At 43.5% G+C, this 25,136-nt stretch overlaps 1 protein-coding gene across 1 annotated transcript; it reads right to left on the bottom strand.

Annotated features, from left to right (window-relative positions):
• Window positions 1–14,894: 14,894 nt before the first annotated feature.
• STYXL2 (serine/threonine/tyrosine interacting like 2) lies at window positions 14,895–23,592 on the bottom strand (the record flags this gene model as incomplete). Its single annotated transcript, XM_079548906.1, has 5 exons — window positions 14,895–17,722; window positions 19,250–19,467; window positions 20,464–20,695; window positions 21,290–21,384; window positions 23,480–23,592. 5 exons carry the CDS (start codon window positions 23,590–23,592, stop codon window positions 14,895–14,897), a joined length of 3,486 nt encoding a protein of 1,161 aa, XP_079405032.1.
• Between the last annotated feature and the right edge of the window lie 1,544 nt (window positions 23,593–25,136).

Raw genomic sequence — 25,136 nt, 5'->3', positions numbered from 1 at the left:
GGCCATAGCAGATAGCACTAACAAAGAAGCTGTAGAGTAAGTAGTATAGTGCTTCTAAGAGAAAAAATATTCCTCCGATGTCATACCAGCATGGGTCAAGGAAATGGCAAGTTTGATACATGCTTCACACCTGGACCTCCTTTTTGATTGAGTGTGCATTCTCCAGTCTTGCTCTAGCTCTGGCTGATCTGTGGCCTTGGACCGCCTCTGGGCTCACACATTGGAGGGGGTACCTGGTTCCTGTGACACACACACACACACACAGTGCCTGAGCACTGCTTTCCAGACAAAGGAAACCTTGTAGTGGATCAGACAGGACTCATGATGCATCACGCCAGGCTTTTGACTCAGATGCTCGGAGGATGAGGGCCAGCTGCTGGTTTTTCTACCATTGTGTCACTTTGGACAGAGCTTCTGAGACTCTGCTGGACACCTGCATAATGTCAATGACTATGTTTCTTTATTTCCAGTAGATATTTTCACATAGATATACTGTGGGAGTAAATGCATTTAGCAGCGTAATTACCAGACACTGCAGAGGTGAGGCCATCTTCAGCAGGTTTTTTTGCAGTTATTTTATTTCTTTAAAGGTATTGTTTGCTTATACAGACCTTTAAAATTTATGATTATATTGTGCAGAGGGACGGAGGCAGAAAGACAGGGGCTTGTATCTGTGCTACGTGTGACCAGTATGAAGCAGCCCTTGGATCACGAGCGAGACAGGGAACGCTGCGCTATGACCTCTCTGGGCGGCTGCAGTGCTTCACAGAGCGCAAGGAGGGGCAAGGGAAGGGCAGAAATTGCTGCATTCAAGGACCAGTCTCTTCCTCATGCAGGTCTGCACAGCCAGCTAGTTGCATGCAGGACTACACCGTGCTCTTTAACCCTATCAGTGAGCATTTTGGTTTCTAACACTGAAAATGCTTGGACAAGTCATGTGTATTTTAGCCACATGGATACGCTTTCTGAATCCTACTCTGTGGTAACAGACTGCAATTCTGACACCGATGTAGCATTCATAGCTGTAGAGAGTGTAAAGCATTTATAAATGTAAAAAAATATATGCATAGCGACTTCAAAAAAAGTGTTTAATGAACACTAATAAATATTCTACGTTTCAAATATGTTAGATTTATGTTAATCATAAAATGAATGTCTAAAGCCACTAGAAGAAAGAGACAGCATTGCCAGGTGAATATCATGAATGAAAAAACATTAACCACTGTGAACAAGACCATCATATTTCCCAGTGTCAGCTCCCTGTCTTCCTCTAATTCCCCCCTCCCTTTCCTCTCCCTCCTCAGACACATACGCATACACTATGGGAGGAATGACAGCTGTTCTTCATGGAATGACAGCCCAGGGATATTGCATCCTCCCTTAAAAAAAACAGGCAAGGTACAGAATAAGGTCAGTGAAGGGAGACAAAGGGGTCTCCCGGAGATGGCAAAGGGTAATTTATTGACAGATGAGATAGACGTTACTAAAGAAAAATATTAAATGGATTCTTTTATTCTTTTCCCCCATCTTTGAAAGGAAAAAAAAAAAAATAAGTGGGAAGGGTTAGGAAGGACAGATGCCAGAAATAGAGAGAAATTTCCCAGGAGGGGAAGGAGAAATCCTGAAGGAAATTAGGATCACAGCACAGAAAAAAAGAAAACTGGAAATAAATAAATAAATAAAAGGACATCTGAAGAGTAAGAAATTCTGTATGGAAACAACAAAAAAGGGCAGCGAAGAAGGAACACCACCACTAACAGCAGCACTGCTTCAAAAGCACTGTGAGAGAAGGAAGTGCTGGTAAAACAGAGCCTGATTAAAAGCCAGTGTTTGAAAAGGGCTGTCGGGAAATTGAAGAGCTGTGCACGCAGCCGACGTCAGCAGTGAGGAAGACTGCAGGAGCGCTAATCAAAGTGAGGCTGAGGGAACATATGGAGCACGGAGATTTTATTAAGGACAGTTGAGAACCAGGGTTCATATAATGGGAGCAGCCAAGCTCGGGAGATGGGAGGAAGAAAAGGCCAGGTCTTCTGGTGCAATAAACCACCGTAGCACTGTCAACTTTGACAGTATGCGGGTTTCTGCTGCAAGGAAATGACCTGAGTGAAAGGCTTAAACAGTGGATGTTATTAACATAGGCTTAGAGTAATAGGTTTCCCTAAATAATTGTGCAGGAGAGGGTGGGAAAAAATGCTGTGCAGGTGTGCTCTAGGCGGGGTTCTGTGAGTCCCCGCTGCCCTCAGCCAAGATTGCAAGATACTGACAGCAAAATACCGAGGATCTGATTCTTAGAGCCTGTGACGTGAGCAGAGTTCGTGATTTCCACCAGTCAGGGCCAGATTAACACCAGAGGAGCAACCAAGGAAAGGTTTCACAGAGAGGAAAGCAACGGAATAAAATAAATATGTTGGAGGACAGACCTAATTTACAATCAAAAGGAGGGTTAGGTTTAAGCCAAACACCCTCTTATTCTGATCTTCTTGCAAGCAATGTTTTTTATGGTATGTAGCCTGAGTGGTAGATTAAGAGAGCAGAGAGAGCCTTTTTGTGTCCGCTGCAGCACGCCACGTCTTTCTCATCCTGTTCCTGCTGCACACCTTTTGGCAAAACACTTCTCTCACAGCAGGTCCTTCTCCTCAGAGCCCTCCCACTCCTGCACCATGACATTACAAGACAATCTCTCATCAGGCCTAACCTCAGCAGAGACACAAAAAGACACACGGTTCTGTGTTGTCAGCCTACTACTTTCCAAACTTAAAGGTTGAAAAGTGGCAGAATTATTGCTAGAGTAGAAATATGAGCTCTGACCGCCATGCTTTGGGCTGAGGGCTGACTTTAGGCCCATTTATGGCCCATCTACATTGAGCTTTGGAACTCTAGAGGATCAGCAGACTTTTAAATTTCAGGAGAGAAGGATGAAGCAAAAAGAAAGGCTGGATCTGTGCTATGTTGTACTGTTAAAAGCTCAGGAAATACTAAATGTTAAAGAAGACCTGCGCTCAGCAGTTGATTCTAGCCAAATTGCTGCCATGCTCTGACAGCAAGCAATCTGCCATGCAGAACCAGAGCCATTTCACTGTTTGTGAATCATTTCTCAAACAGAAAAACACATGTAAAGGTGCCAGTTTTGCTAGGAATGGATGCCCCATCCAGGGGACAGCCTGCGCTTGGATCTGAAAATGCCTGCAACACCACAGCATGACCCGGAGCCAAAGATGATCCAGGCACCAAATTAACAAGTTAACCCAATGTACCCCACACCACATCACTGTGACGTGATGTCAGAAATGTGATGTCACTTGCTGCCAGGAGGCTGGAGAATGCAAGCAGAGGGGATGCTACCACTGCTTCTGGCAGCAGCCTGCAGTCACCCTGATTAAATAGTACACATGAGGCTGCAACAAAGCATTTTTTTTCCAACCTGTTCCCAGAGCCCTGAGCTTTACCTGAGGTTCTGACATCAACTCAAGACACAGCATGTGAGCGCCCTTTTTCCACTAGGTATTCAGGCATCTCAGAAGATGGGAGATGGTGCTTTAACTTGCAAGGAGAAGGTGAATCTGTTTCCATGTGCATATGGGATGCTCTTTTCCTGTGCTGTCATCTGTTCTGGTATGAAAGAGGGGCTACTAATGAGTCCCACATCAACTATTTCTCTTCAGATAGATTATTTCTGTATTCTTTTGGCCAGAAAGATGAAGCACAGCTTGGTGGCTAGCAGTCAGGAACACTCACATGGGAGAGGATAAGCGTGCACTAATGAATCCTTAACTCTCTCACGTTGTATATTCTCTGGAAAGAGGCCTGGAACATATGTCTCCCCCTCTCCAGTGAACACTTAATCGCTAGTTTAGAGTCACGCTTGTGCTCTCTTGAGGCCAGCAACTGTTTAATTGTGCCACATACAGCTGAGTGATTGCTCAAGGAGAATGACTTTGTTAGTGAGTTGAATTTTCAGTTTTTTGAACTTTTCCAAGGTCTTCCTCTATTCTCCTGCAATGTTGGGCTCGGTCACTGGGTCTCAAATATGCTGCCAGACACATCTTTTTCTCCCAACCTGGGTCTGTTTTGTTCATTTAATTTGAAGCTCTCTTAGGGTGAGAACACCTTGAATTGTGCTGCATGCTGTACATATTACAGTGGTGCTAGTGAAGGCCTTTAGATAATGATGGAGTAACAGTATATAACAACACCCTTGGATGTAAATTTATCATATGAAAAAGTCCAATAGGATGCTAAGAAATAAAGGGAGGTCACGAAGAGGAAATATTTGGAAATGTTGTGTATAAATATCAGGCCTAAGTAAATAAATAGAAAGACCTTCCCCACAAAAAGAATTCTGTCTGCATCAAGGCTGGTACAGGCTGCCCAGGGAGGTGATGGGATCACCATTTGTGGAGGTGTACAAGAACCATGTAGAGGTGGCACTGAGGGACGTGGTCAGTGAGCATGGTGGGGATGGGATGGTGGCTGGATCTTAATGGTGATCTTAGTGGTCTTTTCCACACTCAATGATTCTAGGACTCTATAAAGTGGTCATCAGGTGCAGCTCTCCTATAGCATCACGATAGCCAGGGTAGCACAGTTCTCCATGAAAAAGACTTGTGGTTGTAACACTGAATTAAAACACTTGTTTGAAATCCTCATTCTCTGCACGGTGAAGAAAGTATGATAATTATTTTTTTTAAAAAAAGTGAAAAAATGAGCTAGAGGTAAAAAAAAAATTGCTCTTGTTCCCCCATGCATAAAATGGAAGGTAAATTCCCTAATAGCTTCAGCAACGAACACTGAAAAAATCTCTTTGACATCTTCGCATAGGAATGCCACTCTATTTACAACATTAGTACTTTTTCCTTAATTGGACAACATTTTTGGAAACACGGGACTGACTTCTCAGAAATACTTTTGATGGTGTCTGCCTTTTTCTAATGTTTTTGTAGTGAAATAGCTATGATTTCATTTTTGCAAAATAGAGACTATTTCACTGAAAATTTCTAGCAGAAAAATCACTTCCACTTAGCAATACCATTAAAGCCCCTGAATTGGGCCACATTTTGCTATCAATGCAGTTTCAGGGACACTTGGAAAATATTTTGAACAGCAGGGAGAAAAAGTGATTACCAATACATAGTCTTTCAATGGTGTGAATATTGTGGGTTATTTTCCCTTTGACTGTTTATGGCCTATTTACAGTATAGTCATACCAAATCAGGTCATAACGTGGCTCCTTTTTTATAGTGAGAACAGAATCAAGAATCATATTTTATTTACTGTATCTCTCTCACAGAGCAAAGGAATGTCCAGGTGTCACGCAAGGATGATCTCTTTTCCAAGACATTCATGACTCAAGAAGAGACAAGGAGAAAGGTGACTGGGAAGAATAATAGGCAAGTTAGCCTCCATTTCTATGCAGTTGAAGTAGCTGCATTGCTGTCATCGTAGCAAAAGTGGAGTTATAAAGGGAACTCAGTTGTGGACAGAGGGGAGAGAGTGCAGACAGCATGAGGGGTTATTTTATTGTATGTGGCTGCCATCAGATCAAGCTGTGGACGCATGTATGAGATCAAGACAGTGACATATTATTCCTATCACCCCATCCATACAAGGCAGTGGCACTGAGTTACAAGTTTAGAAGAAACCAGTCGTTTGAACTTGTAAATGGCAGCTTAAAAGGGTAATTGCTCTGTTGTGCTACAGACTGTAAGTAAAAGCCTCACCTGGGTGTCTGCTCATCAGAGAAAATCTAGCATGAGAATTGGCTGGCACTACGCCGCTGCATTTCTGGCATCTTGTGTATCCAGTGTGGGGGAAATCTGTTAGCCAGCACTGAGAAAGCCTGGGCATGGATCACTTCAGGAAGCAGAAGATGCAAAGCTCTGCCAGAGGTCTGCTGTTGGAATTATCCCAGCTGCCTCTCCAGTGAGCCGATAGGAAAAATAATATTACTCCTCGGTGTTAAGGATGCATACAGAAAAAAAAAAAAGGTTATAAGCTGATCCATAGGATTTAGCAAAGGAGATACTTTCCAAGAGATAGCCTTGTTTTCTATTGTTTACAGTATGATCTCATAAGTGATTCCTTTTTTGTTGTGAAGAAGAAATAAGCTTGAGTGAGGTTCCACACTGGTTTAGATTAACTTATTTATAGTTCTATTATTTATTTTATCTGATTTGATCAGTTGGAGACCCTAACCTATCAGATAAGGTCTTTGCTCTACCTGGAATATATGAGCAGCCATCCCTGTTCATTTGACAGGGATGAGGTCCTACATGCCAGGAACACCTGGCTTTGGGTTCCTAAGTCAGGCAGAAATAGAAGAATAACCTGTTTTTAAGTCCTGTTTAATGTCTAGTAGCTCCTGGTTACTCTAATACTTCTTTCCAGAAATGAGTAATGAACCAAAGTGCAAGAAAAAGTTTCCTCAGGATGAAACAGAATAGAGGGCTACCTCTAATACTTTCACGGCTGTAAAAAATACATATTTATTACACACACACACATGCATATATAAGGGGAAGCACTGTTGAACACTAGCTTCAACCAAGAGCTGAATTTCCTAGTGCGCTCCAGGCTGAAATTTCTGAAAAGCCAAAATGCTCACTTGTAAGCTATCTGCACAGCCCAGGTCAGCAGGCAGCAATTAGCTTCTCAGCCACTCACTCTTCTTTCCATCTTCCTGATGGATATTTCATCTGAGTTTATGCTCCCCTCCCTTGCCTTCTCTTCACCTCTCCATCTCTCCTTCCAGTAAGGCTATGATCTGTCACAGGCTCTCAATGGACAAGACCTTTACATCCCATCACAACACTGTCATAGGCAGCTGCATTAGACAGGCCAGGATGAAAAGCAGTTTGGAAGGGAGAGAAGCCGTCATGCTTCAGGGAAGAATCTTGAACTCTAGCCAAGGCAGAGAGATGAAGGAGGACTTTGGGCCAGGCGGGGAGAAAAATTCGACTCAGGGCAGGTTATCCCATAATTGCCCACTTAGGCTTTCTTTAGACCTTCTAAGATGCATCTTGTTCTGGCCAACATCAGAGAGAAAAGGGGTGGATCACTGGTCTGATCTAGCAGGGGAATGAGCTTCTTCATTCTTTCTGCCGGTGTGCTGGGTTTATAACATTTTCTGAAACCACAATGAGATCCCTTTTCCAAGCATGACCCTTGCTCTGCCAGTGATAGCCAAAATTCCTTCCCCTCGCCCCGTCCTTCACACTTCCACAGGCAATACAGAGAGAAGCCAGTACAAAGCCAGGTCAAGATGATAAGAACAAAGCCTTGAAGACTGCTCTTAGATACCAGCTTTACTTCAGCTGAAGGGGGAATTTTCAAAGAGGTGAACTCTTTCTGTCTCTCTCTCAGGCGGGAGTCTCCTGGGAGGAGAAGAAAACAGCTTTCATTTTAGCGAGTCATGATATTTATGGCCCTTTTATGAGTTTTGTTTGAAAATATGAAAGTGGATGGACTCAAATCTGTTTCAAAAGAGAGGAGATGGGAAGGGGAGAGACAGAGCATATGAAGGGCAGGTGGGTCTGAATCATTGCCCACGTTCAAAAGAAAATCAAATACCTTCTTTGTTTTAATATGGACCCCTTCTGTCGGTCATGAGGATAATGTCTGACCTTTCCTTGCAATAGGCCCTTTTATCCCTAATGACTTACAAATTTTATATGTCTACTACCACCAAGAACACTCACTTTGGGATGAATCGAGACAACTATTCAATTATGCAACTGCAGCACCATGCAACAGGCCAGGTCTGATTGCTCCCAAGAAGCAGACTTTCAGATCTCGTCTCCTGCAGAAGTGAAAGCTTTATACTGCATTCCTGAGGGGCGACTGTCAGCTTCTGCTTGCTCACATACCTGAGTTTCATGTGGGCTTTCATCCATCCTATTTTGGTGTCTGTTCAGGAACTGAGGTTGCACCCTCTTGAGGGCCTCCTGCTTTTCATATGTGGAATCTCCTCTGACCCTTTGCCTCCAGGCAGTACTTCTGATCCAATTCACAGAATAAGCAGCACATGCCTTGCAAAATTATTGAGGGAGGGAAGGTTAAGTTGAAGAACTGGATTTTGCATTTAATTTTGGAAGTACTTAGGCCTGTGGTCATGTTATCTGCCCTGTGAGTGAGCCTTCACAGGTTATGGCAGTACTGAGAAATTTCTACGAGCGCAATGTATAAAGCTTCCCATTAATTGTCAGTTTCATAAAGGATATTGTGGTATCATAAAGCTCTCCTCTCCAACAAGGAGAGAGAGAAGATCTACCAGACCAGCAAAAGGCCTTGGGCATTCAATACAGTCATTACATAGATCAGATTGCTAGGATGATCCATGAAGATGTGTGAAGTCATATGATCTTTAATAACAACTGATGCGTGCTACATTTTTCTTTGATACTGTGTCCAGCAATAATCAAATGTAGAGATCAAAACAACTTAACCTTTGAAGTTAGGTATGTCGCTGGCAGTATGTGACCTGAAGAAATACAGCTGTCTGTTCAGTTGTAAACAGTTATTGCCACAGCAGTCGTTTTCTGATGTCACTCAGAAGTCCAAAAAGACTATAGGACTGTGAGCTTTGGGTGACAGATGCTGTTGGTAGTCGGGTGATGCCATAAAAACAATCAGTTCCTTTAAACACTTCTGTCTTCTACCTAACACCTCCTATGTCTTGGTTCAGTTTTATGCCTATGTACATGCCCTTCTGAATGGATTTGTTCTTCCTTCCGTGGCTGCTTGTTCAGAGTCCTTGGTAAGTTTGAATCGGGTTTCAAGATTTATTGATCTGGCCTTGTCCATTTTGTGGTGTGTTCTTTGATTTAATTTAATGACCGTAAAGCATTCAGGCATGTTGGCATGAAGGGTGCACTGGAAAACACTAAGTGATTGATTGATTGATTATGGAGAGACATTGCTCTCTCCACAGTTAACAATGAAGCTAGTTTCCCATTACACTCATCTCTGTCTTCCAGGACACCCATGCCTTAACTAAAAGTTAACCACTCTGTCTAAAATTTCCCAGGTTTGAATCTGCTGTGGGAGCAGTTACATTTTTTGCATATGGATTAGTTTATCTATTTTAAAGATAACAAATATCCTTGAAACGCAATATATAGGGGAAGGCTCAAAGCACGGACTGTCCTTTCTGCTGCTCTCTAAGGTTATTTTTGCACCACCACATCTGGATGGTTTCACATAGACATTCCAACATTTACTTTAACCTGTTGGTCTTGGGGAGGAATGAAACCATTTTTTGTCGCCTGCTCTTATGACTCACGAATGATGCGTTCGGTTTGTGTCTGTGTACGTGTGCATGTGTGGGAGTGGGTGCAAGTGCACCCTCTGGTAGGGGAACAGCAGTCGCAGAAAAACACCAAGCTCAGAAGATACTGAACTGTAACAGAGGAAGTAACGTGAAATCAGCTCCTGAATAAAATATAATGTACTGAAAAGCAAAAGGCAGACCAGAAGAAAAAAAAAGACACAATTCTTCCATATCCAAAAAATGTATGTTCATAGGGTTACCCAAAACGACAGAGCACTCATTTAAACGGATTATACTGGTACCAGCAATGTAAGCAGCCTAATCCCACACCTCAACACAACCTACTTTTAACCTCTATCCACTTTTTACACAGAGAGCAATATAACAAATCTTGTTGGCATTTAACTGATTACACCCAGACAAAGAAGTGAACACCTTTCTGAGAAGACTGGGGCAATTCACGCACCATTTAGAGCGATGATCCCATCTCTCTGGAGAACTGTTTATTTGTTACACATGGTTCACATTTTTGAAAGTTCCTTCACAACTGAACAGGCAGAAAATTAACACAGTTTGGTTTCTCTGAATGGCAAATGAAATTCCATGGAGTGGGCAGGGAGCTCTCACAGAGATTTTGCTGGAGTGTATGAGCATGCAGTTTCTGTTTCCGAGCCCTAGACTGTATTAATCCCATGCTTTCTGCATCTCTGCTAGATTGTCTATAAATTTAGGAAGGTTATATGGATACTATGTTTTCACGTTATAATGTATATATCCAATATATTTCAGCTAAACCTTTTAAGGAAATGCAGACAATGCAGCATAACCATCCCCAACTAAAACTTTTTGTCTCATAATTCATCTAGCTCTCCACTACAACTAATGTGTAAGCATTTCTCAAGGAGCTGTATAAAAACGAAATTGTGCTAAATGCCTTTTAAAATTACCCAGTCTAAACTAGAGCCACAGGCAATAAAACAAATTGCCCTGAAAATCTTAGAGGGGGGGGAAATGGGCTATAGCCCTGCCCTGCCAGTACAGCCATGCAGCATGCAGCTCATACACCAGGAGTAACTATTTCTGGCAATGCTTCCACTTCCTTTTAAACTTGCTTCTTGAATTCCCAACCTAGCACATTTTACCACTGATGTCCCATCAACATCTTCGGCATCCCATCAATGTCACCATTTCTCCCAGTCCTCTTCAAATTTCCCAGAAATCCATAATTTCTGTAAATCCCACCATCCCCCTCCTTCCCACAGAGGTTGTCCCATGGTCTTTCACCAAAACCATTATACAAGTGAACAAGTTTGGCATCAGCCTCTTTGGCTCCCATAGATAACTTTCTTTTTATCCACTGTAGATCTGCTCCTTAATTTGCCTTTTCTCTTCACATCTCTTTTTCAATAATTCCTATCTCCAATCTCTCCAGCTTTCATAGTTTTCTTATTTCACTCAGACCAACATCAGATGTGTTTCTCTGTCCTGCTATCCCTCCTTTACTTCGTTGTTTCCCACATAACCTGGATTTCTACATTTTTTTCAAAGGACATCAAGAAGAGTAGTAGAAATGAGAAGCCAGCTGTGAAAAAAACCCAGGACTTAATGAGACTGAACCACTGAGCACTAAAATGGTAGATGAAGTCCAAGGTTAATAAATGTAAAGCATTGCACATAGGAAAATTTAGCCTATAAAACGATGATCTCAGAGATGACCACTGCCACCCAACAGCACGATTTTGTGGCTGTAATAAATAGTTCAATGAAAATGTCACCTTGGTGCTCAGCAACAGCCAAAAAAGCATGCAAACTGTTACGAGATGACAGGGAAGGAACAGACAGAAAAATAAAGGAGGCCATTGTGCCACAGGATAAATCCCTGCTGCACCTGCACTGTGAATACTGTGTGAGGACTTGGTCGCTCATCTCAAACATGATAAAGTAGACCTGCGAAGGGTTGAGAGAACAGTGGTCAGAGTAATTAAAGACATGGATCAGCTCTGATAGGAGGAATGAGAAACTCATTAGGCTGCAAACAGACAGCTAAGGTGGGACAAAATGATAGAAGTGGGTAAAATCTTGTGGGTCATGTGGATTCTAATCAGGAATCTGTATCTTGGCATTGAAGTAGGCTGGTAAGGAGCAGGTTCAGAACAGAAACAGCGCGATGGTTTAGCATTCAGTGCATAGCAAGTGTAGAACTTCTTGCCAGAAGAGATCATAGAGGCTAACAGGTACAAGGCTATAATGTCTATAACTCAGAAATGATTAGGCATCTCCATGGAAGGAAAATCTGTCAAGGGCTATTAAATAAAAAAATATCACATTTGGCTCAGGAAGTCCTTGAGTTGCAAATGACTGGAAGCTGGGAGACCATCCTGGGGAAAAATCACTTATGTCACTGCTTTTATATTCTTCCCTAGGTATTCACTTTTGTTCTCCATCAGAGACAGGATATTGAGCCAGATGGACTTTTGGTTTGACCTCATATAGCCTTTCTGATGTTCTTATGTTTATATTCTTAACTGACTGTATGGATGCTCTTTGCACTTTCACCTTCCACTAAATAATGCCAAAAAAAAACCCCTCACGTTCCTGCCTGCAGCAGCAAAGTGAGGCTGAGAAAAACATCAGCCCCAGTGCATATTTGCTGAAAAATCCTTCCCAGATAAATTTGGATACTTACCTACTCTTTTAGCCTAATGTCAGACTAAGTGTCATTGCTGAAAAAACATTCTGTGGCTCTGATCACCCGAAACAATTGGCGCAGACCTCTCCTCTTTCACTGACTCTCTATCGCCTTCTGAAATCTAATCTTAAAACCTGACTTTCTAGCCTCCCTTCAACCCCTTCATTTCTGTCTCTCCTGGTTATTGGTCTTATGACTGAATGCTTTAATATTTTCACCATGCAAGGTCTTTATGTCACTGTTTCATGTAATTTATACTTGTGAGCTGGAGTCTTTCCCAACTCACTTTCAAGCACAGGCCATGTACTGAATGGAGTCCAAAATTATCCCCACCCCCTTATTGCTTTGGGGGTTTGGCTTTATTAGCAAGGATATAAGCAATAAGAAAATAAAGTTCAGCTGTTTCTAAGGCTTCTCCCTCATGACTGCTCAGCCAGTATCCTAGACGGCTTCTCCCCAGCAAGCCATTTTTATCTCTCTTTTAGACAAGGGAACTAATAAGCCACCTACCTCAGTGAGTCAGCAGAACCCACTTAACCCTTTCCCAGAAGGGTCAGAACTCGCTATCAGGCTGGTTTGGCTCAGGCTGGTTACAGAACCATATTCTGCCCCTCAGTCTTGAATAATTTATTTGTGCAGCAGACCTGGATTGCTGTTTAAATCAAAATGCTACCCAAACAAAGGCTGTGCTGTGCAGTGCAAAATGAAACCAATTACTACATCGTATGATGCTCATCTTTTACAGTGTGAGATGCCCCCTACAGTACCTGCAGAGGACAGGCGTTTCTGTCGAGAGCAGCAGCAGCCTTAGGAAGCAGGAGAGATTTTCAGAGGGAACAGCCTTTGTAAAAGAGCAGATTCAGAAGGTGTTGTGCACTTTCACTTTGATCCATCAAAACTGAAGTAACCACTTACTGTTGTAAGGAGACAGAGGACGGATGTGGTGCTCACGCTTGAGATCTTTTTAAAATTGAAATTAAAGTAAGCTCCAATTAAGCATAAGCATCACATTGTTTCGCACAGAGCAACTTTAGCAGAGGTGAAGAATAGCAGAAAATACCTATTTTAGCACACTGCAGAAATTCAATGTAAAATCTCCGAATGTGGATCAAAGCCTGAAATGTCACCACTTTAAAGAAAAACCTCAGAGAACTATGCAGAAGTAAGGGATGCATTGTATTGTATTGTGTATTATATTGCAGTAGCAGTGCACTATAAGCCTTGCAGCACCTCTGAGTGCCTGGAACATTAACAAGACAATGTTCCTTGTGTACTTCAAAAATGAAATCTGTGCTTACTCATAAAAAAAAAAAAGACACAAGTAAAATATGCTCTTCCTATTTTTCTAGCCCTGGTATTGTTCAGTCACCTGATTTTGAGACTCCACTTACTTGACAATAAGCAGCTATCATTTGCCCTGGTCCTGGCTGTCAGAAAGAGTAATCTTTATCTTCAGAGAAGCAGGGATAATGTCTAATCAGTGAGTTAGTCGAGGTAAATGATGCTAAGTTTAGGAAAATTGGCACCTGCATTTTGTTATTAGTAACCATTATTTAGATAGCATTGCTGATGTGCGTAGCGTCATACAGAGAAGGACAAAAAGGACTCTGTGGAGCTTACGACCTATATTACACAATTAAAATAGAGAGAGGTGTTAGCACAACAGTATAGTGAGCCCTAAGCATCACAGTGAGAGAGAGAAGACAGGAAAGACAACTTTCTGTGAGAGAGTGATGCTGTGCTGTTGCATCATCCCTTCACTGGTGTTTAACATTCAGTTCTGCCAGAGGGCCCAGAAAGGGAACAGATAACTCCAGAGAAGAAACCCAGAACAACTGGCTGAGGTGTTTGTAAGAGAGAGGTGGAGGATGTTGCCTGGTAACAAAAAGTTGCAACACACCAATTAAACCCACCACCTCCTAAATCAAGCTTCAGAGCACCACACTCAAAGACGTACATTTTGTCCTTAGAGAAGTCTCTGCACAGTCTTCTACCAACACTTTAGTTATATGCTGTTTTATTATGAGGTCAGTTTGTGTATCACTCTTTTCCAACACTGTAATTGTCTTGAAAATCAAGACATGACAATCTGACTATAGACGTGAGAGCACAGACTCAGCTGAGCTGCATACAAACAACAAATTGAAGCCAGTGCTCCAGAAACCCAGCATACACTAACACTAATCTTCACCCTAACTCTAAATCTTGAAGTAGATTTTAGACTGATGGCGGTATTACTGCATTTTCTCAAAGTTGACCTGAAGTTAATTGCAGGAACCAACCATGAAGCAAAGGTAATTTCATCTAAAAGACAAATATTGTACCACGTGAATACATTCATTACTGCCTTATACTTCTAAAAAGAAGGAGGCATTTTCTTTTTTTCTAGCATTTGACTTTACTTCATCTACTCAGTGAAAGAAAACAGTGCCTGTATTCTCCTGAACAGTCTTATTTCTGTAGGCATTTATAAGACTGGAAAAGAAAATGGAGCCTTTCTAGCAGTATCTTCTCAAGTAAAATTGATCAAGACAGGAACTCTTCAAGTTCCTAGAAAAGCTGTTGGCTTCTGCCTTTTATGATCAAAAAAAGTCCTAGAAAAATGTATGTTCGGTCTTTAACAAAACTAGGAAATTGAAATAATCAAAATGAGATGTGATTGTCTTTTGAATGGAGGTGCTACCATTACTTTGCTCCTGAAACATCACCTGGCTTCTAACACTGTGTTCTTACCTACATTGATCATTTAATACTAGCATCTTCTTTCTGAAAAACCACAAACACTTTCAAAACTTGACCTCTTCCCTTTATCGCTTTTGATTAAGAAAAGAACTATCTGCAGGAAATGCCCTGCAAACCACAAAGGATTATCAGAAATATAATGATGAGTGATTCTGGGACTCTTACACTCTGCTTGTGTTCCTCTAATCTGATCCTTGGTCACTCTTCCTTTCTCCGACGGAGCTTTGCTGTAGTTTCTTCTAGTCGGCTTCTCCATGCAGCAATAATAGCATCATCATCCAATTCTTCTTCCTCCTCTTTACGCACACTTCGCTTGTACTGAGAGAACTGTCTAGATGCAAATCTCTCTTCACTTTGTTCCACTTTTGCCTCTTTCTTTCCATTCTCTTCAGACTTTGAAAAGCTCTGGGTGAACTTTCTCTTAGCTCCAAATTCTGACATGTCTGACATGGCCTCCTCTTCACACGCCTCCACATGATGAGATCTGACTCGACTCTGTGTAGATGATTCAGGGGATTCGGAATCAAAAGATGGTTCTGGTGTTTGGCTGAAAACATGCAGTTCTGGGCTTTTTTCACCAGAACTTGCTGTCTCACTGACCCTCGACCTTGTGAACTTATACATCTTTTTGTCCTCTTTTGCCGAAGCAGAGGAAAATCTTGACATGGTTCTCAGTGAATCTCCTTTTGACTCATAGGAAGAACTGTCAAGCTCTTCTCTCTGGGATCTGGAGAATCTGTAACTGGATGTTTCAGAATCCATCTCTCTTACTTTGGATGACCTGCTGTATTTCTCTCTGAAATTCTCGCTTTGATCATGATATGATGACTGTTTTTCTGTTTTCAGGCTACTGAGCCACTTGGTAACATCAGTCTCTACTTCTGACTTCAGTGCACCTGTGTTTGCAGATAGACTGGACAGAGTAAAGACTGTATCGTTTCTGTCTAGATCTGCTTGCAATGGGTGCCTGTAGTTGTTCGTTATACTCTCCACATCACCTTCTATTTCACTTTGCTCACCTTTGGTCACCTTTTTTTTAAACAGAGTGCTGCGTTTATTGTCACTTATCACCTTTTCAATTTGGTAATCTGACATTTTCTCTCTCATTTCCATTTGCATCTCTTTCTCCTTCCTGCTGAGTTTCTTTAGGTCAACATCATCGGCAAAGAGGCTATACAGTGGTTTGCTTGTTTGCATAGTCTTCATGTTCGAACCAGTCCCTTCTGCCCTCCCACTTACAGAGGTATTGCAAGACAGGACAGACTGAGACTCAGCCCTGTGCACGTCCTGCTGACCGAGATGAGAGGCAGAAAAAGATGAGCCGCACTGAGAACTGAGAAGGGAAATCTTATCATCATCTACACGCCTGCCAAGGTCTCCTGACATTACACTGGAGGCCATTGCAGACGATGGACGGGACAGCATCATGATCTCATTTTGCTTTTGAGCAATGGTTTCATTGACCACATTAGCAATCCAGTTCTGAATGCTTGCCATAGATATCGTGTCACCTGGGCCAACTGGGAGATTGGGAAGGGGAATATTTGGCTGTGTTGTCCCAGTGCTGCTCCTGGCCTGTGATAAAGACGAATGATTTGTCTTCATGCTCAGTGTAGAAGCTGCATCCTCAGCACCATTCGCAGAGGGTGCTGAGGCCCAGAAAGCAGACAGCGGGATGCTCCCACTCATTGTACTGTCTGTCTCCCAGCTGCACATGGACTGGCTTTCTTCTAAAATTTTCTTTGAACGTTCAAGGAGTTCTACACGTCTCTGCTTCTTTTTAGCTGAAGCAGAATCTTCACTTTTGGCAAACTCTACAAATTCCTCCTTGCTTTCACAGCCCACCTTCTTCTGCCGCTTCATTTTCCAAGCCTGGTAAGCACTCAGGTTAACATCTGACAAATTCTTCCCTTCAGTCCCCTCCTCACCAGTCTGGCTGCCATCTTCTGCTGGAGATGGTGCAGAAGACGATGATGATTCTAAATCCTTCTTATGAAAGCCAAACTGGATCCTCTTGATCTTCCACCTTTCTAGAGGAGTCAACTTGTCTTTGTTCTTTTGGCAAAAATTATAGAAGGAGCTACATTCTGACAACACGCTTTCCTCATCCACATCCCTCTCCTTTCTTCCTGTTTCTGGGGATTGTGTCTCCCCACCATTCTTATTCTTAGAACGATACCTCTGGACAGCTTCCTTCTCAATCTCCATCAGCCTCTGGTTCCACATGTCCCAAGTGCTCTCTGAAGACATGGAGTCTGAGCGGCTCCTCCTCATCCTGCTAAAGCTGCTTGCTTCCAACTGTCGCTTTAGGGTTCGGATCTCAAAACTGCTCACACTCTCATCATCACTAAATTCACCTGATTGGTAAGGTCTTCCTCCCATGTAAGAATTTCCATCCTCCTCTCTGGGTGGACCCTCCATTTGGTATTTCTCATTTCTGCACTGCCAGTCATGGATCCTCTGATCTACATCCTCCTCATATTGCTCCCCTTCCTGAGCCAGAAGCCTTGGCGACACTCTTTTTCCGTGCTCAGTTGCTGATTCCTTTGCAGGTAGGCCTTGTTTCTTCCTCCATTCCTCATACAACTGTTCCTCTTCCTCCTCACTGATGAGGGTGGAGCGTTTGGAAACCCAGCTAGTTTTTCCCACTGATGAAGAGCTCATAAAACTACTTAGCATGCTGATGTTGTCTTCTTCTTCTACTGTGATGGAGTGTGCTTTGGGTCCTATGACACTTTCGGAGTCCTTAGCTCCAGACAGCCGGGAAGATGTCCCAGGGTGGGTGACAGGACTTTGACTAGGAGTGACATCTTCATCTCCAGTATGCTCCAGCTCTCGTTCCTCCAGTAATTGCTCGTTAAGCTCCCTTAGCTGTTTGAGGAAGCCATCATTGGGGTAAATGGCACGCTTCTTTCTCAGAGTCATCAGAGCCTCCAGAATGGTCATATGGTGATAGATCATCAGGTAAGCAGCCACCAGCACAGCTGAGCGACTGATTCCCATTTCACTGCTGACAAGGATTTTTCCTACAGACATTGAACACAGAAGTAATTAGCTATTTCTAAAACAGAGAGAAGTTGCTGTGCACAAATACATTCTCTGAATACTGTTAAAAAACAGTAAAACTCTAGATACTTGTGAACAAAAACCACATCAGTTTCAAAAGCTGTGGGCATGCACATTTTAAAACAAGCTGAACAACATTCATATTTTCACCTATACAATTCATTTCCCCAAATAATCAAAAAGCTTATAGTAGGTATTAGAAAGAAAAGTGATGCAGTATTCCTGACTCCCAGGCTGACATAGGGTAAGACATGTAAGCTTTCCAGGCTTTAGTTTTCCCATGTGTGAAAAGGGAGCTGTTAGCAGTAGCCTCCAGGAAGGTATTGGGGGGATACACAAATAACATCAATCAGGAATATCATAGGACTTTTAAATATACTTTTATATTAATTTAATCTTTTTTTTTTTTTTTTTTTTTCCCCAGAGCACATATCTGCTGTTTTGCAGGGCACACAAAATCTGTTACAGGTAGACTGGCTAGAGGCCGGAGCCAGAGTAAATCTCAGAATAGAAGGACCAAGCAACTAGAAGAAGAGAGCTGATTTTCACTCCAGTAAGCTGATGCAGGTACTTACTCCAAAGTTTGGGACCCACTGTTCTTTAAACAGTGAGAGCCAGAATGATCTGCTGTATTTCACAGTGTTTACACAGTAACCATATCTTGCAAAAAAACCTAAGCTTTGGCACAAAAAGATTGTTTTTTAAATATAGTTTTATAGCAAATTAAAGTTAAATAAAAGCTTGTGAATACAAAGAGAATAAATGAGGCCTTCCTAGCCTGAAAACAACTAGCATTATTGTTCCCTGATGTGTGATAAACTCCAATTTATCAACATGCTCTTTGCACTGAAGCTTAATGAAGCCAGTTTAAACACCTCCTGCCTGACTGTTGATGTGTTACCATAGGTATTTTCTTAATGCACCTATTCCTACACTTTCCAAATAAATGTATTTTACATCTTTCTTAGTACCTAGTTGTCTTCCAAGTGTTTCAACAGCCAGTAAAACCTATCTAACAGCTCATCCAAAGTGGGAGATCTCATTCCTCTTCTTTCTTTCTTCTGTCTGCTTCTTCCCCTGTGTAGTCTTTGGTACCACTTGGTCATCTAGTTCAGCTTACTAGCCAAGTAAAAAATCATCTCTTCCTTGGAGGACAGTTGGATTTGCTGTCTTAGTGAGCTGAAGTCAACAGTGACACAAAGTGAGCATCAGTCATATGCAAAGGGAATAAATGGGAGTTATGAGTAAGAACATGGAGGAGCAGAGTGTCCCTCCTCTTGCTCATAGTGGTGAGCTATTGAAAATGGCTTTCTGTTTTGTATGAGGCACCGCAGAAATGGGCAGTAAGTGTTCACCATACTTGGATACACACGACAATGAATCTACCCTCTACCCACTTAAAAATGTAGCATCCACTGTTTATCAGAGTAGCACTTCCATTCATTAATTCCCAAGCACTCTAAAGTAGTACAATCTTTTTGCCTTACCCCTGTAAGTCAGCAGTGCTTCATCCATGAACTCTGCAGCTGGATGGAAGTGTTTGGAGATATCCATATCTGGAAAATCATCCACTTCAATGCCCATGTATTGGATATTCAGACCATTGTAGAAATCTGGTCCTGTGTATACACCTGTACCATGAGCTGCATTCAAGATATGTGTAATGCCCAGCCTCTTCAAACGACTTTTGTTCACTGCAACACTCCTTCAGAAAAGAAAAGAAGGTGTTAGATATCAGTGTTCCTATTTCAGGTAGTAAAGAAGCTGTGTGCTGCAAGAGCTACCCAATTCCCAATCTGTGTCACTCATCAACACATGGCTCCCCTCAGACCTTAAGGTCTTTTGAGAGCTCTGCAAACATTTCTCTACAACACTCACTGGGAAAAGATAAACCTGCACTCATCAGTATTGCTGCGCACTCTGTTTCAACTTCAGCTTGATTTTAAAATCATCCTGCCATCTTAGGTTCATGCAATTTACTTATTTCTCCATCTTTATTATCCCACAATTGTTGTTTTAAACTGCATCCCCTTCTAATTTTGTGCTGGTCGGTCAGCTTACAGGTGTCTCAGCCATACAGGAGACCTGGCCATTTCCACTCCACGTTTGCTATGGTATTTCTTTTTCAATTTTCTTTTACACAAGAAGGCCTCTAGTCCCAATTTCAGGGCCAAATTCCAACAAGAAGAGCTCAATTTGGGCTCATTTTCCTTTTCTTTTGCTACATTTTCTGAAGTTTTAAAATAGCATAGGAAAGCTGCTGAATCCTGATCCAGATGTATTTACTTCTCAGCACACAGAGATCTTTGTACTATGTGATCTATGCAAGCATAAATATGTGAACACATATTCAGATGGCACAAAGTTGCTCAGAAGGAGCAGTGAGGCAGTGGCACCAGCTACCCAAGGAATAGGGTGGAGTCACTGTCCCTGGAGGTATTCAAGACCATATAGATGTGGCACAGAGGGACATGGTTAGTGGACACACAGTGGGGATGGCGTAGTGGTTAGACTGGGTGATCTTAGTGGTCTCTTCTAACCTTAATGATTGTATGGATCTATGATTTACATTCTAAAAAACACTGTGTCTTTTTAGGGATGAAAGGTATTAGATGCATGTAATATATGTTGTGCCTTCAGTGGTTCCATCTCACCCTTCACTGGGAATCTCATGCAACTTGATACAAAGGCTGACACTCACTTTTCTGCTATGAAGACATTAGGCCAGACTTCATCCACAGCATCTCTGGGAGTCTCCAGCCTGTCCTTTACAAGTGCCCTCTGCAAGTCCATGACACACGGAGTGTTAAACAAGCTGGTGTCATCAATCTTTTCCTTAACTCGGTTGTACAGGTCTTCCACCATCAACTGCTGTGCAGACTCTAACATCTTGGGACACACTGCATCTACCTTGATGTGCTTTGTCTTCAGTTCTGGAACAAACTGACAATTAACTAAAATCATGCAAAAACAAATCAAATACACAATATATCATTCTTTGCTCCTAAAATAATGCTTGTGGATTTTTTTTCCCTGTGACCTCACACTGTCCTGTCTGCAAAGCATGCACATACATGCTTACCTAGTAGCCTGAAGGATTTTATAATGGGAATAGTCCTCTTAGTCCAGAGATACAACGGATTGGGAGTTAAAGTGCATGCTCATTCCAGCCCCAAAAGAATTGGAAGAAGACACTACTGCAGCAAGCAACTAGCAACCAAACCATTACCACTGTAGTACATGCTTCTGACACAGATTCAGTCCACAACTTCAAAGGAAGTCACCCAACCTTTCTGTATGTTGTTATTTGCTGCCCAGAGATGTGGTGAGTAGATGGTTGGACTACATGATCCTAGAGTTCTTTTAAACTTTAATGATTCTATAACTCTATGATTTCTTCATGGTTTTCACCTCTGCCCCAGATGTGGTTTGCGCATAAAGGCTTTTTTTCTGAATGTAAAAGGCAAAACAATTGCAACTCAGGTCTCTACTATGAACGTACTTCTTTTAACATTTCCTCCTCTTACCTTCACTGATTATTTGTTTGGCAGCCACACCAGATGACAGATGGATAGGCTCCATGAATATGCTCTCGGTATCAGTGTCCGAAATCATCGAGTACCTGCCAACCAACCACACTTCCTATTAGGCAAATGCTCTCTGCTGGGATCCCATCTCCATGACCCATGATCCCATTAACCTTATACCCATTCTAGAAGACAACAAGAGGGAACTGGAGCAAAAAGGATCTACTGATCACAGAATGGGAGCCCAGCTCTTCTTCAGCCTGCACACTGCTCTCCAGAAGAGAGCTAAAGGCTTCAAATATGCCTTTCAATCTATATAAAAAGGTCCAGAGGGAGAGAAGCTCCAGTGAGCTGGGAGTACAGAAGAATAGGCCAGTGAGGAAGGTTTTGGGCAGAGAGCTGTCTGGTTTGAGACAGGAAGAGGGATGGATCAAATAAAACAGTCTCACAAATAGCTCTCACCTCAACAGACAGACATGAATGTTGTCCTATTAAACAATTTAAAACTAATTATGATGCAAAAATGCCATTTGTTTTCTGTTATCCAATTGTCTGTATGCATCCTTTGGGTTATGATGAGCAATACAAGCATTAAGGTTGAAACTGTCACTAGCGGTGTTCCTCAGGGGGTCAGTGGGTCAGTATGGGGGTCCATTGTGTTTAATATTCTCTGATGACCTGGATGAGCAGATTGAGCATCCTCAGTAAATTTGTAGATGACAACAAGTTTGGAGGAAGCATCAATCTGCCTGAGGGTAGGAAGGCGCTACAGAGGGATCTGGACAAGCTGGATCACTGGGCTGAGGCCAATGGGATGAAGTTCAACAAGACCAAGCGCCAGCTCCTGTACTTTGGCCACAGCAACCCCAGGCAACACTACAGGCTTGTGGCAGACTGGCTGGAAGACTGTGTGGAAGAAATGAACCTAGGGATGTTGGTCCACGCTCAGCTGAACATGATCCAGCGGTGTGCCCTAGTGGCCAAGAAGGCCAATGGCATCCTGGCTTGTATCAGAAACAGTGTGGCCAGCAGGAGCAAGGAGGTAATCACCCCCCTGTGCTCAGCACCGGTGAGGCCTCACCTCGAGTACTGTGTTCAGTTGTGGGGCCCTCACCACAAGACATCAAGACCCTGGAGCCTCAGAGAAGAGCAGTAAAGCTGACGACGGTTCTGGAGCACAAGTCTTATGGGGAGTGGCTGAGGGAATTGGGATCCCTGTTCAGTCTGGAGGACGCTCAGGGGAGACATTATTGCTCTCTATAACTGCCTGAAAGGAGGTTTGTGGTGAGGTGGGGATCAGCCTCTTCTCCCAGGTAACAGCAATAGGACAAGAGGGAATGGTCTCAAGTTGTGGCAGGGGGGGTTCAGGTTGGGTATTAGGAAACACTTCTCTGAAAAAGTGGTGAGGCATCGGAAGAAAAAGGGGGTGGGGGAGAGAAAGGAGGGGAAGAGAAAGGAGGGGAGGAGAGAAAAGGGAAGGGGGGGGGTCACTTTGAATGATGGTCAACAGAAAAAGAGTGATTTATGAAGATCAACACCTAGTTTTACTTTATATGAGCTCAGTGAATTTCCTAAACAATTCTTGAATGCACATAATTAAACGAAATAAGCATTCTGCCTACATTTTTCTGCAGTGTCCCACAGCTGAGGATCCTAATGTGAAATGTTTCATAGCCTTCTGATTGAAGAGATTGATGGGGCAGACTTTTTTCAAACAGATCCCTTGTCCCTGCCTTCAGCTAACGCATCTCAAAGTGTATAGAAAGTCCTGCAGAGCATTTTGCTTAGGAAAGGACTAAAAGGGGTTACTTAGATATGGTACTAAGGAACACGGTTTAGTGGGCAATATTGGTGGTAGGTGAATGGTTGGATAGATTACCTTGGAGATTTTTTCCAACCTTAGTGATTTCATGATTCTGTGACTTTTTTCCATGTTTTAGGAGTAAATCATGCTTTTTTTACATGCACTAACTCACTGCTTGCTCAATGACAGCTTCCTGTTTGGTACCCAAAGCCTGCAGCTAAAGATAGCTCTCAACCAAACCCAAATCTAAAGATCCAAAGTCTTTCTTGGGGGAAAAAAAAAAAAAGGACCAGCATGGACATAAAACATCCACAGATCCTTGTAGTGGGCAGAAAAATGGACTATGTGCTTTTAAAGAGAAGGAAGGAAAGGCAGATCACACTCACCGACTGGGCGAAGGGCTGCGCAGGTAGTGGGCCTGCACTGATTTCACGTCTGGGCCATCCTTCTCTTCATCAGGCACCACTTGCTCACCGTCTGAATCCCCGCCGCTGGCCATGGCAGCTGAGGGAGGCTCCACTGGAAGGGAGGAACCTGCAACACAGCACCGTTACATGTAGCACCAGGCTAGTGGTGAACCCTGCCACAGGGTGGGCAGAAGGGTTCGCGTATCTTCCTAAGCAAGGCGGTGGTGCAAGGAGCTGTGTTGGCTTCTCTGCCAAGGCACCTGACGATCCTGTGTCCTCGTGCCGCTCACTGGCTGGTGCCCAGCACGCACCAGGACCTTCCTTGCCCATGAGTAAGCATGCAGGAAGCCAGGAGGAAGGCTGGCGGGGCAGAAACTCTATCTCCCCCCTGTGCATGGTCTCTGTATGGAGCTGTATGCTGCCAGGCTGGGACGGGAGAGCGTCAGGGAAAGAAACATGAGACCTCACCTCCCCAGCATGAAACGTTCCTCCAGTTCCAAGCCACAGCCATGGTTTCGGCCAGCCTTAACTCTCAGGTTTTGTCCTTGTAGCCCTTTGCTGGGAGGCAGCCGTGCTCACCCAGGACGGCCATTGCTTGGCCTGGAGCTTGAAAACACATCTGCTGCCACCTCCCTGGGTGGAAGCAGCAAGCTGACAGGGCAGCAGGGAGGCAGAGAGCAAGGAAATGGCACTTACCGCCTGTGCCTGGATGAAGGGCTGTGTCCCCGTCGGGGCACAGCGAAGGAGCCCTGAGAGCGGGGCAGGAAACCTGGCAGGGAGCTGTATAAGGGAGAGAAACCCACTGCCCCCCTCTCTCCCCGTGCCTTCTTCATCGAGGGGCAGGACAACTGTCGGCACCGAGCCTTTATCAGCCCTCTAAATATAGCCTGTTCCTGTGCTGGCTGCTGGGCTGCACGGGGAGGAATTCAGTGCCTCACAGGCGGCAGCTGGTCAGCTGCTTTAACTCCTTCCCTGCTGCAAGACCTATCCCCCTGTGCTTTTTCTCCTTGCAGGAGGCACCCAGAGAAAAGACCAGAGCCGCCGAGGCTGGGCCTCACCTGCTGGGAGCCTCCAGGTGCCTGGGATCTAGCCAGGCACAACCTGAAATGCTGGGGTGACCCCTGATGTCCTTGGGACACACAGTGAGGGGTGAGCCACGCTGAGCTTACTAGAAGCGAGTGGCATTTCACTTCTGGATAAGCTAGCACTGAAGTGCACTGCATCTTCCTCTGATACCACTTCAAAGAGGAAACCTCCATTCTGGACTTGCTGGCTCCCAGCAAAGCTTGACAGACCAGCTGGTGGGGGAGAACACTGTGGAAGCTGGAACCGCTGTTTACAGTACGGATGGCTCCAGTTCTGAGTCATAGTGATATCCCACTGTTGACTCCTTTTGCAAACATAAAGTGAACAAGAAAGGACATGTAAAAGGGCACTGACCCTTCTTATGGCATAGCTCTGTGCTGCTGTGGTGTGCTGGGCAGGGGTGCATCTGCCCTGTGCTTCATACCCGAGGGCTGCATCCCCACCATGGGATGGGGCCACATCTGCAGGGATGCTGCATGGAACAAGGAAGAACCATGAAGCAGGCACTCAGTTCTTTTGTGTACTCATAGCCTACTCTTGTCTTCATCCA

This window comes from Tetrao urogallus, assembly GCF_951394365.1.
Source record: "Tetrao urogallus genome assembly, chromosome: 1".
Taxonomy (NCBI): domain Eukaryota; kingdom Metazoa; phylum Chordata; class Aves; order Galliformes; family Phasianidae; genus Tetrao; species Tetrao urogallus.
This window is presented reverse-complemented; position numbering and strand designations above follow the sequence as displayed.